The 13,126-nt window shown below is 54.2% G+C and overlaps 1 protein-coding gene across 5 annotated transcripts in view; it reads right to left on the bottom strand.

The window, feature by feature from the left end:
* Positions 1-13,126, bottom strand: part of RNF213 (ring finger protein 213) — a 98,333-nt gene that overhangs the window by 25,827 nt on the left and 59,380 nt on the right. For 4 of the 5 annotated variants that reach the window (XR_005364131.1, XM_038546364.1, XM_038546363.1 and 1 more), the window contains 11 exons: positions 12,856-12,951; positions 11,463-11,581; positions 10,345-10,464; positions 9,830-9,960; positions 9,369-9,700; positions 7,561-7,752; positions 6,358-6,503; positions 5,340-5,497; positions 3,282-3,500; positions 2,770-2,951; positions 2,073-2,193 (listed from right to left, as the gene is read on the bottom strand). Coding sequence is in view for 4 of the 5 variants with exons in the window: in XM_038546364.1 (XP_038402292.1) it covers positions 2,073-2,193; positions 2,770-2,951; positions 3,282-3,500; positions 5,340-5,497; positions 6,358-6,503; positions 7,561-7,752; positions 9,369-9,700; positions 9,830-9,960; positions 10,345-10,464; positions 11,463-11,581; positions 12,856-12,951 (1,816 nt within the window). In the remaining variant the exon portion in view is untranslated. The remainder of the gene's footprint in view (positions 1-2,072; positions 2,194-2,769; positions 2,952-3,281; positions 3,501-5,339; positions 5,498-6,357; positions 6,504-7,560; positions 7,753-9,368; positions 9,701-9,829; positions 9,961-10,344; positions 10,465-11,462; positions 11,582-12,855; positions 12,952-13,126) is intronic. The other variant, XM_038546362.1, reaches the window with a different exon arrangement.

The following is a 13,126-nucleotide window of genomic DNA, read 5'->3' on the forward strand; positions in this document are numbered from 1 at the left end:
TTGGATGGTGGATGGTCAGGCTGGAGAGCCGATGGCCTTACGAGCTGCACACAACATCTGGTAAGACTGGCCTGTGTGACCCCGTGGAAGGCAGATCATAGGGCAATACAATCGGCCTACCTACCTACATCCATCCATCCATCCATCCATCCACCCGTCTACCTGTCCTTCCTATCACAACTGAGAACACAGAATATCCATCTTTTTGCAGCTTTTGCTGAAGTCCTGTGGGACGCTCTGCTGACAACTAGCGCAGGCAAACTCTACGTGGTGGCTCTCAACAGGCAGCTCCAGTCGAAGATAAGAGTTGAGGCCCTAGGCCTCGCCAGGTTAAGACTTCCTTCCCAGCCAGATGACAAGAGCCAGCGCTACGGGCAAAGCTTCCCCTCTGGCCTCCTGTGCACGTGGCCTCACAGCTGGCCTTGGAGACGAAGGGTAGGGCACGAGGCCATAAACACCAGAGCCTTCGGGTGTGAAAACGTATTAGAGGAGACCCCTGGCTCTGGTCACTCACACATGGATCTGACTGGGAAGAAACAAGCCAGAAACCCAGTAGGTTTCTGGGGTGACTTTATCGCCCCAGACACGTCCCCACACACCTCGCCTGCAAAACACTGTGCGTGTGCACGCACACACCGGCATGCGGGGACCTGAAAACTTATCTTTCAGCTCGCCAGTCACCTGGCCATTAGGAGCCACACTGGGCTGGTTGGAAGGACAGAGCAGCCCCTAGGGCCTCTGGCCAGGGATAGGGTAGGCCTTGGAGAGAGGCTGCAGGTGGCTTCCATGCAGGAAGAAGGGTGTCACGGGTCCTTGTGCTGACCCCAGGGTGACAGAGCACTAGTTTTTTTCTAGAGGTCTTTCTCCACTTTTCTATCAAAAGAACTTCCAGGTTCTACCTGGGCACATGACCACGCGCCCGAGGTGTCCCCACCTCCTCTGCAGCCGGTTGAGGCTGCGACTGCATTCAGGACGGCGATTTATGACCTGCAGGGGCGTGGACAGACTCTAGGCTCTGCTCTCAAAATGGGCCCTATTTCCCACCCCGCAGCGCACGATGGCCAGCGGGGCCTTCTTAGACCACGAGGTGGAAGTCGTGCAGTGAGGACAACAAAGGGACAGCTCAGAGGAGCTGGGGCACCTGACATGGGGGAAGTGCCCGCTGCCCTGCTTAGGCTCACACTGCCACACGAGCGAAGGAGGCTTACATGTTGTCTCTGCCACTAATATTCTGGGCACTGAGGAAGGAGACTGGCCCCTGGTATCCAGGGCAGCTTCCTTGGAGCGTGCCCCCTGCATGCCCGTCAGAGCCTAGACAGCTAACGTTGTTAGATGGGTTCATGCAAAGCTCCAGGGGTAATTGAGGCAGAGGCCACCTTTCGCTGAGTGGCCATCGGGACTGAGTGCATGGGCACAGAGATGGTGGCCTTTCCTGCGGCACCATCCTGTGCATCGCTGACTTTATAAAGGGTGTCAAGCGGCAGAGGCACCGGGGCTCCCCATTTCCTTCTGGTCCACCCACAGCACCCTGTTAGAAGCCCACAGCCCAGGGATACCAGGTGGCCCACCGGTTTAGCGCCTGCCTTGGGCCCAGGGCATGACCCCGGGGTCCCAGGATCGAGTCCAGCATCGGGCTCCCCGCAGGGAACCTGCTTCTCCCTCTGCCTGTGTCTCTGCCTCTCTCCGTGACTCTCATGAATAAATAAATAAAATCTTAAAAAAAAAAAAAAAAAAAAGCAGGAGAGCCCACAGCCCAGTGGCACCCTTTGCAAACCTGACCTCCCCGGGGGGGCCAGGCTGGTCTGAGGCCACCGGAGGCCTGGGTGGAGCCCACCCCTCAGCCCTCCCCGATCCCAGAGCATCTTCCCTGCCTGAGCCTCAGCTGCTTCTATTCCCCGCAGGGGATCCCTAACTGGTGCTCACGAGAGGAAGACTAAGTGGCGGGCATGGTGAACGCCCAGGGCCAGACAGTGGGAGGGGCGTGCGCTGCCCCACAGATGTGCGTCAGGTCATAGCTGCGTCCTGCAAGGAGGCACATGAGCACGCTGCTTGCTGAGCTGCCCAGCACTCACCTTGTTCAGCAGGAAGAGGTGGTCAGTCACCAGTGCCTGCAGCTCAGGAATCTTGTTCCTGACCCCCAGGACCACGTGTTCCACGAAGAGGGCCACGGGGAAGATGCGGTTCCAGTGGATTCTGTAAGAGAGGGCTGTCGCTCAGGGAGCTGACAAAAATGTCCGAGACGCCAGGAGGAGGACTCGGGGAGGGACTGAGAAAGGGTGGGGCAAAGGCAGACGGAAGACCCACAGACGAGCCCTTTGGCCCCTACCCCCAGCCATGTCCGTGTCCCCCATGCAGCTCAGAGGGAGCTGGGGTGGCGTTCCTCCCCCCGGCCAGACCGCAGCCTCCTGAGCCTCCTGAGTACAGCCTCCTCATGTACCTCCTGAGTCCATGGGACCTGCCCTGGCTTGTCCCTCCCCTGCTCTGCTGGTCCCCGCTGGGCCCCTTCCCACGGCTCCCTCCTGCCGGCATCACTCCCGCAGGACCGTGAGCATCTGCTCCCCCTTCTGTCCCACCTGCACCCCTGGCACTCCCTGAATGCGGGTCTGCCCCCTTGTGTCTCCAGCGTCAGTGTGATACCCAGTGCTGGGCAGGTGTGAAGTGAGCGTCTGAGGACGCTTTCCCACAGCAAGAGAAGCACACGTGCTGGGGACCCGTGGGCCGGGAGAACAGGTCGGGTAGGGGTGGGCAGGGCCGGGCTGCTGATCTCACCTGACTTCTCGGATGGCATCTCTGGCCATCCTCCCACAGCTCTGCAGGTACCCTTTCGAGCCCAGGAGCTCCAGCGGCATGGACAGGTTCTTCACCATCTGCAGCCACGCCTGGGGGCTGGGCTTCAGGATGTCCCTCGTGAGCACCTCCGTGCAGGCCACTGCTGCCAGTGCATCCAGAGTCTGGGGACACAGAGAACAGGCCCTGATGAAGCAGCACCCCTCCCCCTGCGGCAGTCCTCAGTCCAGAGGTCCCGGCTATGAGCCGGCATGTGCTGGCATTCCGTGCTCGGAGCCTCATCTTCCCTCTTCCTGGGACATGGGAAGCTTTAGCAGGGGGTGTTCCTGACGTCTGTGTTCCCCAGGCGCACCTGCCCTGGGAAGAGACCTCGCGGGCAGAACACAGCTCCTGGGCTTTCCCGCCCCGGGGAGCACCCCCGCCCCTGCCCCCACCTGCTCCAGGAAGGCCAAGCCCCGACTCTGAGCACACACTGTCCCCACGAGAGGCCATACCAGCTCATTTCTGTCCAATCTGTCATTCCTTGTGCTCTCGGTCATGTTGCACAAGAGCACTTGCAGAATCTGGGGATAAATAGTCAAGATTCTGGACAGGTTTTGTAGTCGGCTCCTGAAGTGCTGGTAAGCCAGGTGCACCCACGGCAGGGAAAGCTGTTCGTCGGGCCTCTGCGTGTGCAGTTGATTGATGCAGGACCACAGTGCCATATGCAAAACCTGGCATCAGGAACAGGTTTTAGTGTATGTGCTGTAAACCACCGACACAGAACAGACACGTTTTCATGGTGGAAAATTTGAACTGATCAAACGTGACGAAAGGGAATGTTACAAACCACGCACCTGTTACCACCCTTGGGTGTCTGTGGTGTCACCCCACCACACCTGCCCCCGTTCTGTCCTCAAATTACAACCACACCGTATGCCTGATTTTTCTCCACTTAATATCACGTCGTGAACATCTCCGTCATGAAATACACTCGAGGAACACCCTCGCTGGTGTGCGCCAATAAAAATAACCCATCACCCATCAAACGGCTGTAGTTTAGTTGGTCTGACCTTTTACAGTGGACAATTAAGTAGTGTCTATTTTTCCTTTTTTTTTGTTTTTTTTTTTAAATTTATTTATTTATGATAGGCACACAGTGAGAGAGAGAGGCAGAGACACAGGCAGAGGGAGAAGCAGGCTCCATGCAGGGAGCCCGACGTGGGATTCGATCCCGGGTCTCCAGGATCGCGCCCTGGGCCAAAGGCAGGCACCAAACCGCTGCGCCACCCAGGGATCCCTCTATTTTCCCATTTTAAGAAACCGAAGCTGGAAAGAACATTCCTGTGGATAAAATGTTTGCCGGAGAACACTCGGAGAACACTCGGATAACGCTCCCGGGACAACAACGCTGGCTCCGATTTCGTAAGGTTCCCCCCAGTCGGTGCCTCCGGGCTTTTCCAGAGCACAGTGCTGGTTCCCGTGGGCCACGGAGGAGCCGCTGGCCTTTGCACGCACCAGGCCTGCCGCGTGGGCAGGTGAAGGTAGAAGCTAAAAACCGCTGGTGTGTTGTCGATTTACCAGTGAGGCTGGCTAGTTTTTCTAATATTTTTTTTATCTCTTCATCATTAGTTCTGTTGATTCTTAGTTTATAACAATCACCTATTTTTTTTAAATTAGGAGACTTTCTGGAGTGTCTGGGTGGCTCAGCCGGTCAGGCATCCGACTCTTGATTTTGGCTCAGGTTGTGATCTCAGGATCCTAATATCGAGCCCTGTGTCGGGCTCTGCACTCAGCGGTGAGTCTGCTCAGTATTCTCTTCCCTTCCCCCTTTCTGCACCACCTCCCCCCAGGCTCTCTCATAAATGAATAAATAAATAAATAAATAATAAATAAAATAAAGAGACTTTCTTATTGATTCCTGAGAAATTTTATTTTTTTAATTTTATTTTATTATTATTATTTTTTAAAGTAGGCTGCATGCCCAGTGTGGAGCCCAATGTGAGGCCAGAACTCACAACCCTGAGATCAAGACCTGAGCTGAGATCAAGAGTCAGACGCTTCTCTCACTGAGCCACCCAGGTGCTCGTATTTTATATTTTTAAGTCATCTCCACCCTCGATGGGGGTGGGGCTCGAACTCATGACCTTGAGATCAAGAATCATACGCTCCACCAATGGAGCCAGTTGGCCGCTCCAAGATTCCTAAGAACATTTTATTAAAACCCTTAATCATACTGGTTGTAAGTATGTTCTCCTCAAATTTGTATTTTTTTTTTAACATACTGAAGTTTGAAATCCTTCGGTAATCACAAGTATCATAACGTCCACTAAAATTTCAGTTACTGTTATTGCCTGTAGTGTCTGTTAAATAGTCACATGATTTTCTTCAAGAGAAACTTCACACTTAAAAAGGTGTTACAGGGAAGGTAGAGGTCTGCCTCGTATTAATGGAAAGCCCGTGGTTTTGGAGCCCCGGGTGGGGGCTGGGGGTTGGGTACACTTGGCAGTGGAGGAGGGGCGGTCCCCGTCCATGTGATGCCGGCATCACCCTGCCCCAGACCCAACACTTACGTTCAGTTGATCCCACGTGGACGGTCTCATGGTCAAGAGCAGGAAGTCCTTCATGTAGCTCACAAACAGTTCTTGCTGCTGCTTGACACTGAGCTGAGCGAGGAACCTGCCCAGGGGGGTCTGCTGAAAGATCTCCACTAACTTCTTGGACAGCCCTGCTGAGGAGAGGAGAGGGCGCAGAGGGACGGCGTGAGGCGTGACTCTTTCCCAACACCCAGCGTCTCTGGGGAAGGGCGGCTCTGCAAACAGCAGCAGTGGGGGAGGCTCCACCAAATGGCTGCTCTCAGCAAAGGAGAGCAAGCTGCAGGACGTGTTGGTCCTTTCTAGACGCCTTAAGTGTTTTCCCAGCAGAACATTACAGAAACAAGGTCAGGACAGGTGTTAGATTTGTCACCAAGAGCCTAGCTGGCCCCAAAGGGAAAAAACAATCTGAGACACACCAGGCTCTGTGGCGAGGGGGTCCTAATGGGCCTCGGGAACCCCAGGACCCAAGGGGGTCAGAATGGGTGGGCTGCTCTTCAGGGGATGGGGTCACACGCTGCTCAAACCAGAAAGACCTGCGTCTAGAGGTTGGGTGCTGGCCCCCCAAGTCACAAGCTCTTGCAGGAAAGCACGGTCAGTTAGGGTAAGGCTTCAAAGAAGGGAAATACTCTTTCCTCGGGACACAAATGGCTTCGATTTGTTCAGAGAAGTGAGATCATCCACGGTGTTGACCTGTCTTTTTAAAAGGCAATGCTATAAATAGACTTTGAAAAGACTATGTCTCGTAGGGAAGATGACTCTTCCAAAAGCGTGCATGATCCTGGGATTTCCCAGGACGCCTATGGTCAAGCTGCCGGGGCTGCGACGGCCGAGCAAGGAGCCTCGTGGCTCAGAAGGGTGTCGCTGGCACTGTCGGGAAAGGCTCCCCCAGAGCCACCTCCTGAATGTGGGTGCCCTAGCCATCCGGAAGCCTCGGAACGGGAATGACGGGGAGCATGACAGCACACGCCCCGCGTGACCGCATCCCCCGGCTCACCTTCAGCCCCAGTGATATACTGAGCCTGGACCCACAGCTCCTCCAGATAGTCTTTGATCCTCCAGCTAAACGGGACGTCACCGGACACGCCCTCGGGAGGGCTCATGTCGTTGTGCACCATGATGTAGGGCATCTCACTTTTGGATCTGCGGTCAGGCAAAGGAGAGAGGCTGGGATCAGCGAGATGTTGCTCGAGGCAGCAGACGCACCACGGATGCCAGTTGCTCTCCATGCTCAGCAGCAGGGGTGCCTGAGAGGTTTTGGAGGCCACCCGTGGGCCTGTTTAACGGCTCTGGGCCTGTATCACAAAGGAACCCAGGACGTCCGTGGGTCATCTCTGTCCCACAGACAAACGGAAACAAACCAACGCTGGAAGGAGTCAAGCAGGCTGCCCAGCATCTGGGCCAGAACTGGGTCTCGCGGTACCTGGACCTACGCCCTGCACCCCCACCCCCACCTGCCACGCATACGAAACATGACTTGTCCGAAGCTTCACAGTCAACAGAGCCTTGTCTTCTAAATCAGTGTTTCCACTGGAGACCCAGGGTCCCAGTTACTTAGGTACCCTCTGTACCCCCACCCCCCCCACTCCAGAATCAACGGCCCTGCGATCCGAAGAGGAAGCTTTCGGGAGGAAGCTGCGTGCACAGGAGCAGGCCTGGGCGGGCTGTGTGGGCCGTGCGGTGGCACCAGGGACAAGCAGAGCCACACGGGCTCTCGGAGGCACAGATTCGCCAGTGCAGATGAAGCTGAAGCTGGCAGTTCGACCCGTGATGGGTGCTCTGGAAGCAGGGAAACAGGGAAGGGGTGTGAAACCAGGATTTCTCAGAACTTTCGAGAATTCCTGTAACAAAACAGAGATGCCATCGCCCTCAGGCTGCAAAAGCATTTAAAAAAATAAATGTAAAAAAAAAAATAGTAAAAATAAATAAATAAATAAATAAATAAATAAATAAACGTGATTCAGGGGCACCCGGTCGGCTTGGCCGGTGGAGCATGAGACTCTTGATCTCGGGGGTCAGGAGTTTGAGCCCCATGCTGCACATAGAGATTCCTAAAAGACAAAATCTTAAAAAAAATAAAATAAAATAGATGGGATTCCGAAACTGAAACCTATGCTTCATCAATTGCTTGGAAGAGCATTCGTCTGCTACGTCACGATTTCTTTTCCCCCTTCCCACAAAAAGAAACTCCTCCATTTACCTCATATCATATGTCACAAGAGGAATGTTCAGAAGCTTTGTGTCCTGGAAAATAAACATCCAAAGATCTCTTGTCCAGGATGGAGCATCTTGTCTGATCAATAGCTCGAGGTTGCTGTCTCTGTCCAGGACAGACACGATGCTCGCCAGGAGAGGGGTCACCATGCCCTGGACCCGCTTCCAGAGGGTCTGCCTGCAGCGTGGGAGAGAGGAGACCTCATTCTAGCTCGACGAGCACACGCCACCTTGGGGCTCCTGCCTCCGTTAGACATTTGGCTCCTTCTGGGCAGTAACAACACATCTGCTCCACCCACTCCATGCTACGGCTATGGCTGCAAATGCAAACTGCCATAGTTTTTAAGTACTTGGGTGCAAATTCACAAGTAGAGATGTCTAGGATTGGAGACAGGACCCGAACAGACCTTAATTCTACTCATAATACATGGTCACTGGTTCCCCGAAAGGGCCAAGTAGCATTTGTTGCATTCTATTATATCGCTATTTTCCTATTTCCTCAAGCAAGTCATCCAGGCTCTATAAAGAAAAGAAGGACCACGTGCATTTGGGGAAAAAAAAAAAAAAACCCAAAATTAAAAAAAAAAAAACCCAAAACCGCAAATGTTATTTTAAGGAAAAAGAAACCCAGTTGTGGAGAGAATATAATAAAGCACGAGACAAATGTGTTCCAGGGCAAGTGCAACAGGAAAGTGCTTATTGCTCCAGAAGGTAGTTCCCGTCATGGTTTACGTCTGCTGGATCTGAACGTTCATCTATCCAGACACTCCACTGCGTCTACAAACTCGCTTCCTTCGTTGTTACCGCGCTGTTTGTACGTAATCCTAAACTCCGTAATACGGTGTAAGACATTCACTGCCAGGTAGTTAATGCTGGGGAGGCCCACTCAGCTTCCATTTTGAGAAGAAGGAAGACAGATGACTTCCTTCTTCAAGCACAGGCCGCGCAGGGACCTGGCGAGAGCACACAGGCGTCCTACCGAGGAAACAAAGCTCACTAACGGTCAAGCGGGCGCTTGCGTGAAGGAAATATGGCCAAGCGGGGGGGAGCGTCAAGGACCCCGGGGTGGCAGGTAGAAGAGGCTGGCTGCGGGGGCGTCCCTGGACAGGCACGCAGACGTCGGGCGTCGGGGAAAACCAGGACTAATCACGCCTCGGAATTTAATCCCAAAAGGGCAAACGACCTAGGCCCCAGGTACGTGAATGAAAACAGAGACGGGCCCTACAACACGGACACGCCCCCTGGGGGAGTCACAGGTGTGGTCCGGTGTCTCCTCGCAGGTGCGTTCACACAGCACAGGAGAGCGCGGAGGGGTGGGCCGCTCTCAACACCTGGCGAGAGCCTGGGAAGTCTGGAGGCTGGAGAGGGGCCCCAAGTGCAGCTGAGGGAGTGGTGACGGGAAATGAAGGATTTGGTGGAATCTGTGAGGAGTGACGGGGGAAACGACCTGGATTCAGATCTGATCCTCCACGACGTCTTACTCAGGAGGTGTACGTAGGGAGGACAGCGGGGGTGACGAGAGAGGAAACCCCACTGCCCAGCCGCGGACCCCGCATCGACAGGCTCCCGGCGTGCACTCAGCTCTGGGGGCTCCACGTCGGCCCCGTGCCCGTCACACAGAGGCGGCGTCCCCGAAGCCACACGGACCGCGGCTGAGGAAGGCCGGACGGGCTGAACGTTCTCTCAGAAGTGAGGGCAGCAGGGACAGACCGGCCGTCACAAGCCTACGAGGACCCTGCGGCCGGGGGCCGGGGGTGGCAGTGGTGTCCCGCCGAGGCGCCCCGCGGGCCGTACCTGAACGTGCCTGCCTCCTGGAGCGCGTCCTGATTCGAGGCTTCCCGGGACACCCAGTCCTTCCTGCTGAACGCGCTGCTCTCCTCCTGCTGCTTGAGGAGGCGGTGGAGGCGCGCCTTGCACACCCGCAGGAAGGCGGCTGCAGGGGAGCCGAGGGGCCGCGCGCTGGGCACGGCCCGGGCCCCCGCACCTCTGTCGGCGTCGTCCTCGCTCAGCAGGCCCAGAAGGATCTCCACGCGCTGCATGCCGCGCGGGCGGGCCTCCTCCCGGTCCCGGAGCATGCCCACGGCGCCCTGCACGCAGCTGCGCAGCAGGCTGCTGGTGTCCAGGACCTGCGTGGGTGGCACGGTGAGGCCTCCCGGGCCGCGGCTCCCCCCCCCCCAGGGCCGTCACCCGGGGCACGAGCAGGAGGAAGTGGCCCGCGGGGTAAGGCCCAAGATCGAGAAGGAACCAGAACTCACATCGCTCCTGCCCCGCTCCCCACGCCAGCTGCCTTCCGGTGCCGAGCTCCCCTCCGCCGCCTCCCCTGACGCAGAAGCCTCGATCTCCATCGCCTCCCCCAGGCCGTCTCCGGCCTCCTGTCCCGTCTCCACTGCAACAGAGGCACGGGCCAGGCGCTGGGGACGGGAGCGGCACGTGGACGCCCTCCCCGGGCCTCCCGGTCACGCGGGCGGGCCTCCCTCCAGCCCGGTGTGTGCGCTGCACCCGGCAACCCGCCCTCCCGTCCCAGGCACTCGGCTGACACGCGGCCCGGGGACCAGACTGACACACAGCAGAGGCCGCACTCTACAGCCACCCCATCCACGAAGACCGGCTTTCCCCGTGGGAATCCTGGCGGCTGCAGGTACAGGGATTCAATGGGACGAAGGTGTGGCCTGGCCCTGGTGGCACCGCAGTGTGCCTCCTGCACATCTGCACCCCGGAACGCCACTCCTACCATCCCCGCTATGTCCCCAAAGGCTTCCTCTCGACTCACGTTTAGGCTTCTCTTCTGGCTCAAAGAGCTGGCTGATGGCCACATCCTGCAACTTAGTCACGTCTGCAATCATGACCGTGGACTTCTGGAGGTCATCAATGTGCACGGACTGCCACAGGCCTGTGGGGAACACGAGCCACCAGCCTTCCCGTGCCTGTCCTGGCTTCCCCTTGCTGGCCATGAGCAGGGCCACACCACGTGTCCCGATGTTTAAACACACTGCTGCTGAATGATCTGTGCCCCGAAGCCCAAAGCCAGAACACACGCAGAAACCCCCTGGCCCTGCCATCTATGCCAACGACTGTGACGTTAACATCGGTCGTAAGAATGAAAGGAGCTGCCTTTCTGTAAAGGAGATCTGAAGGTTTTTGAGTCTTTTGTACGTTTGGGGTTATACTTGCTGCATCACAGTTAGTAAAGAGCGTGGGAAACTGGCAAGGCTTGCCTCCTGTTCCCTGTGAAGTTACTGAAATAAACTGTGATGTGCCGATTTCTAGAATACCCATTGTCTCAATGTATTAAGTTGCTGGTTTAATTCCTCAGGAGAAAAAGAGAGAGAGGTTTAAAATAGCATCCCCCCTTCCTCCAGAAACAGGCATCAAGGGGCGCCTGGGTGCTCAGGGGTTAAGTGTCTGCCTTCGGCCCAGGGCGTGACCCCAGGGTCCTGGGATCGAGTCCCACATTGGGCTCCCTGCAGGGAGCCTGCTTCTCCCTCTGCCTGTGTCTCTGCCTCTCTCTCTCTCAGGAATAAATAAATAAAATCTTAAAAAAAAAAAAAGAAAAGAAAAGAAACAACAGGCATCAAGCATCAGCGCTTCCATTACAGTGCCAGCCAGGAGGATCTGCCCTGTGTTGTCCTCGTAATAAAAGGCTCATCAGAGGGGCTAATCAAGTGTTTATTTAACAGTCTCTAAAGAGGATGCTGTACGATGGAACAGCAGGTCCAGATATGGGCGTTTCCTGCAGTGGCCACTGATACGAAATCTAATCGCATCCAAAAGCAGTATCGTTGAGATCGACGCCAGTGTTCTCATTCCAGACCCGCACACCCCGGGACCAGATGAGGAGGAACTCAGGCACGATCTCAGTAAGCGTTAGCACTAACATTTCCGTCCTACCTCCATGGAATCCCACGTAGGCTGCTCCACTTTCCATTCGGGACAGTTTTGTGATGAAATAGACCAAGATGCGGTCCTCATTGCCTTGTATCTTGTTGATTTCATTTATGGCCGAATACCTATTTTGGAAACGAATAAGCAAAGACAAAACAACTCAAAACAAAAAAAAACAAAACAAAAAAAACCAAGCAAATAAAAAAACCCAAAGCCCTGAGGGGGCAGAAGGGTGTCCCACCAGTAGTCATGTTTGATCTCATGTCCTTTTAGCTTTAGATAGATTTCTTTCTTTCTTTTCTTTTCTTTCTTTCTTTTTTTTTTTTTTTTAAGATTTTATTTATCTATTTAGGAGAGATGCATAGAGAAAGAGAGACAGAGACACAAGCAGAGAGAAGCAGGCTCCCTGTGGGGAGCCCGATGAGGGACTCCATTCTGGGACTCCAGGATTACAACCCGAGCCAAAGGCAGATGCTCAACCTCTGAGTCTAAAGGGTACCCCTTTAGATAGATTTCATACCCTTGTGCTCATTATCTCCTCCCATGAGAGAAGGAGGGCAAGCTCTGCCCCAGCAGGACCCTCTTCGTCCCTACTCCTGTGTCCTTCTGCTTTGAAGTGTCATCTCCTTATTGACCAGGAGCCCTGCCTTGCAACCCTCATCGATGGGCCTGCTCTGAGGCTGCTGGGGATGAGGCTGGCTGAGCTTTCCATCTTGAGAATCAGGGTTCTGTGAACCCACAACCCTGCTATGAAATACGGCTTCCAATGCTTTCACAGGCCCAGAAGCCACCTTTCCCCTAACTTAAGTAACAAGGGAACACAGTTAATTCTAAAAGTACCAGATTTCTGCTATACTAATACTATAAAAATGTTCGATAAATACAAAATGAAAGCTTTTACCTACTGATTGTCCTTGAACTTGCAAGATATTCAAATTGTGTAATTTAACATTAGTAATTACCAAGACATGTCTGCACACATGTGTCCCTAGGATATTCTTTTTTTTTTTTAATTTTTATTTATGATAGTCACACAGGGTGAGAGCGAGGCAGAGACACAGGCAAAGGGAGAAGCAGGCTCCATGCACCGGGAGCCCGACGTGGGATTCGATCCCGGGTCTCCAGGATCGCACCCTGGGCCAAAGGCAGACGCCAGACTGCTGCGCCACCCAGGGATCCCCCTAGGATATTCTTTTATATCCTACTTAATAATCTATTTATGCCTCTTGGCATTTTACCATTTTTGCCTTTTCTGTAGTCCATATCTGTGAGAGATGAAGAGCAAGAACCCTTTTATTTTTATTTCTTTATTCTGATACTATCCTGTTTTCGTGGACAAAACTCTTTAGGAAGTCCTGGATAAAATCTGGGCTTTCTGAGAAAAATAACAAAAACGTACTTAGCTGAAGCAATGAGCTGAGCACTACGGACTCCATCTTCAAAATCCATTTGAATAATGAGGATTTTACATTTGGCTACATTAGTTAAGCAGTTTCTGAAAGAAAAAGGAAATTGTCCTAAAAAATGGGTGGTAGGACTCCCCAGAGTGATGGGAAATATGAAGACAACCAAGAAGGAATCAATCAGGTGGGGTTTTCCTCTATGTGAGCAGACAAGCCAGCAGAGAGCACATAAACCCCAGTGAATGCTTCTCCAATAAGACAAAAGAT

Source organism: Canis lupus, chromosome 9, assembly GCF_011100685.1.
Source record: "Canis lupus familiaris isolate Mischka breed German Shepherd chromosome 9, alternate assembly UU_Cfam_GSD_1.0, whole genome shotgun sequence".
NCBI lineage: Eukaryota > Metazoa > Chordata > Mammalia > Carnivora > Canidae > Canis > Canis lupus.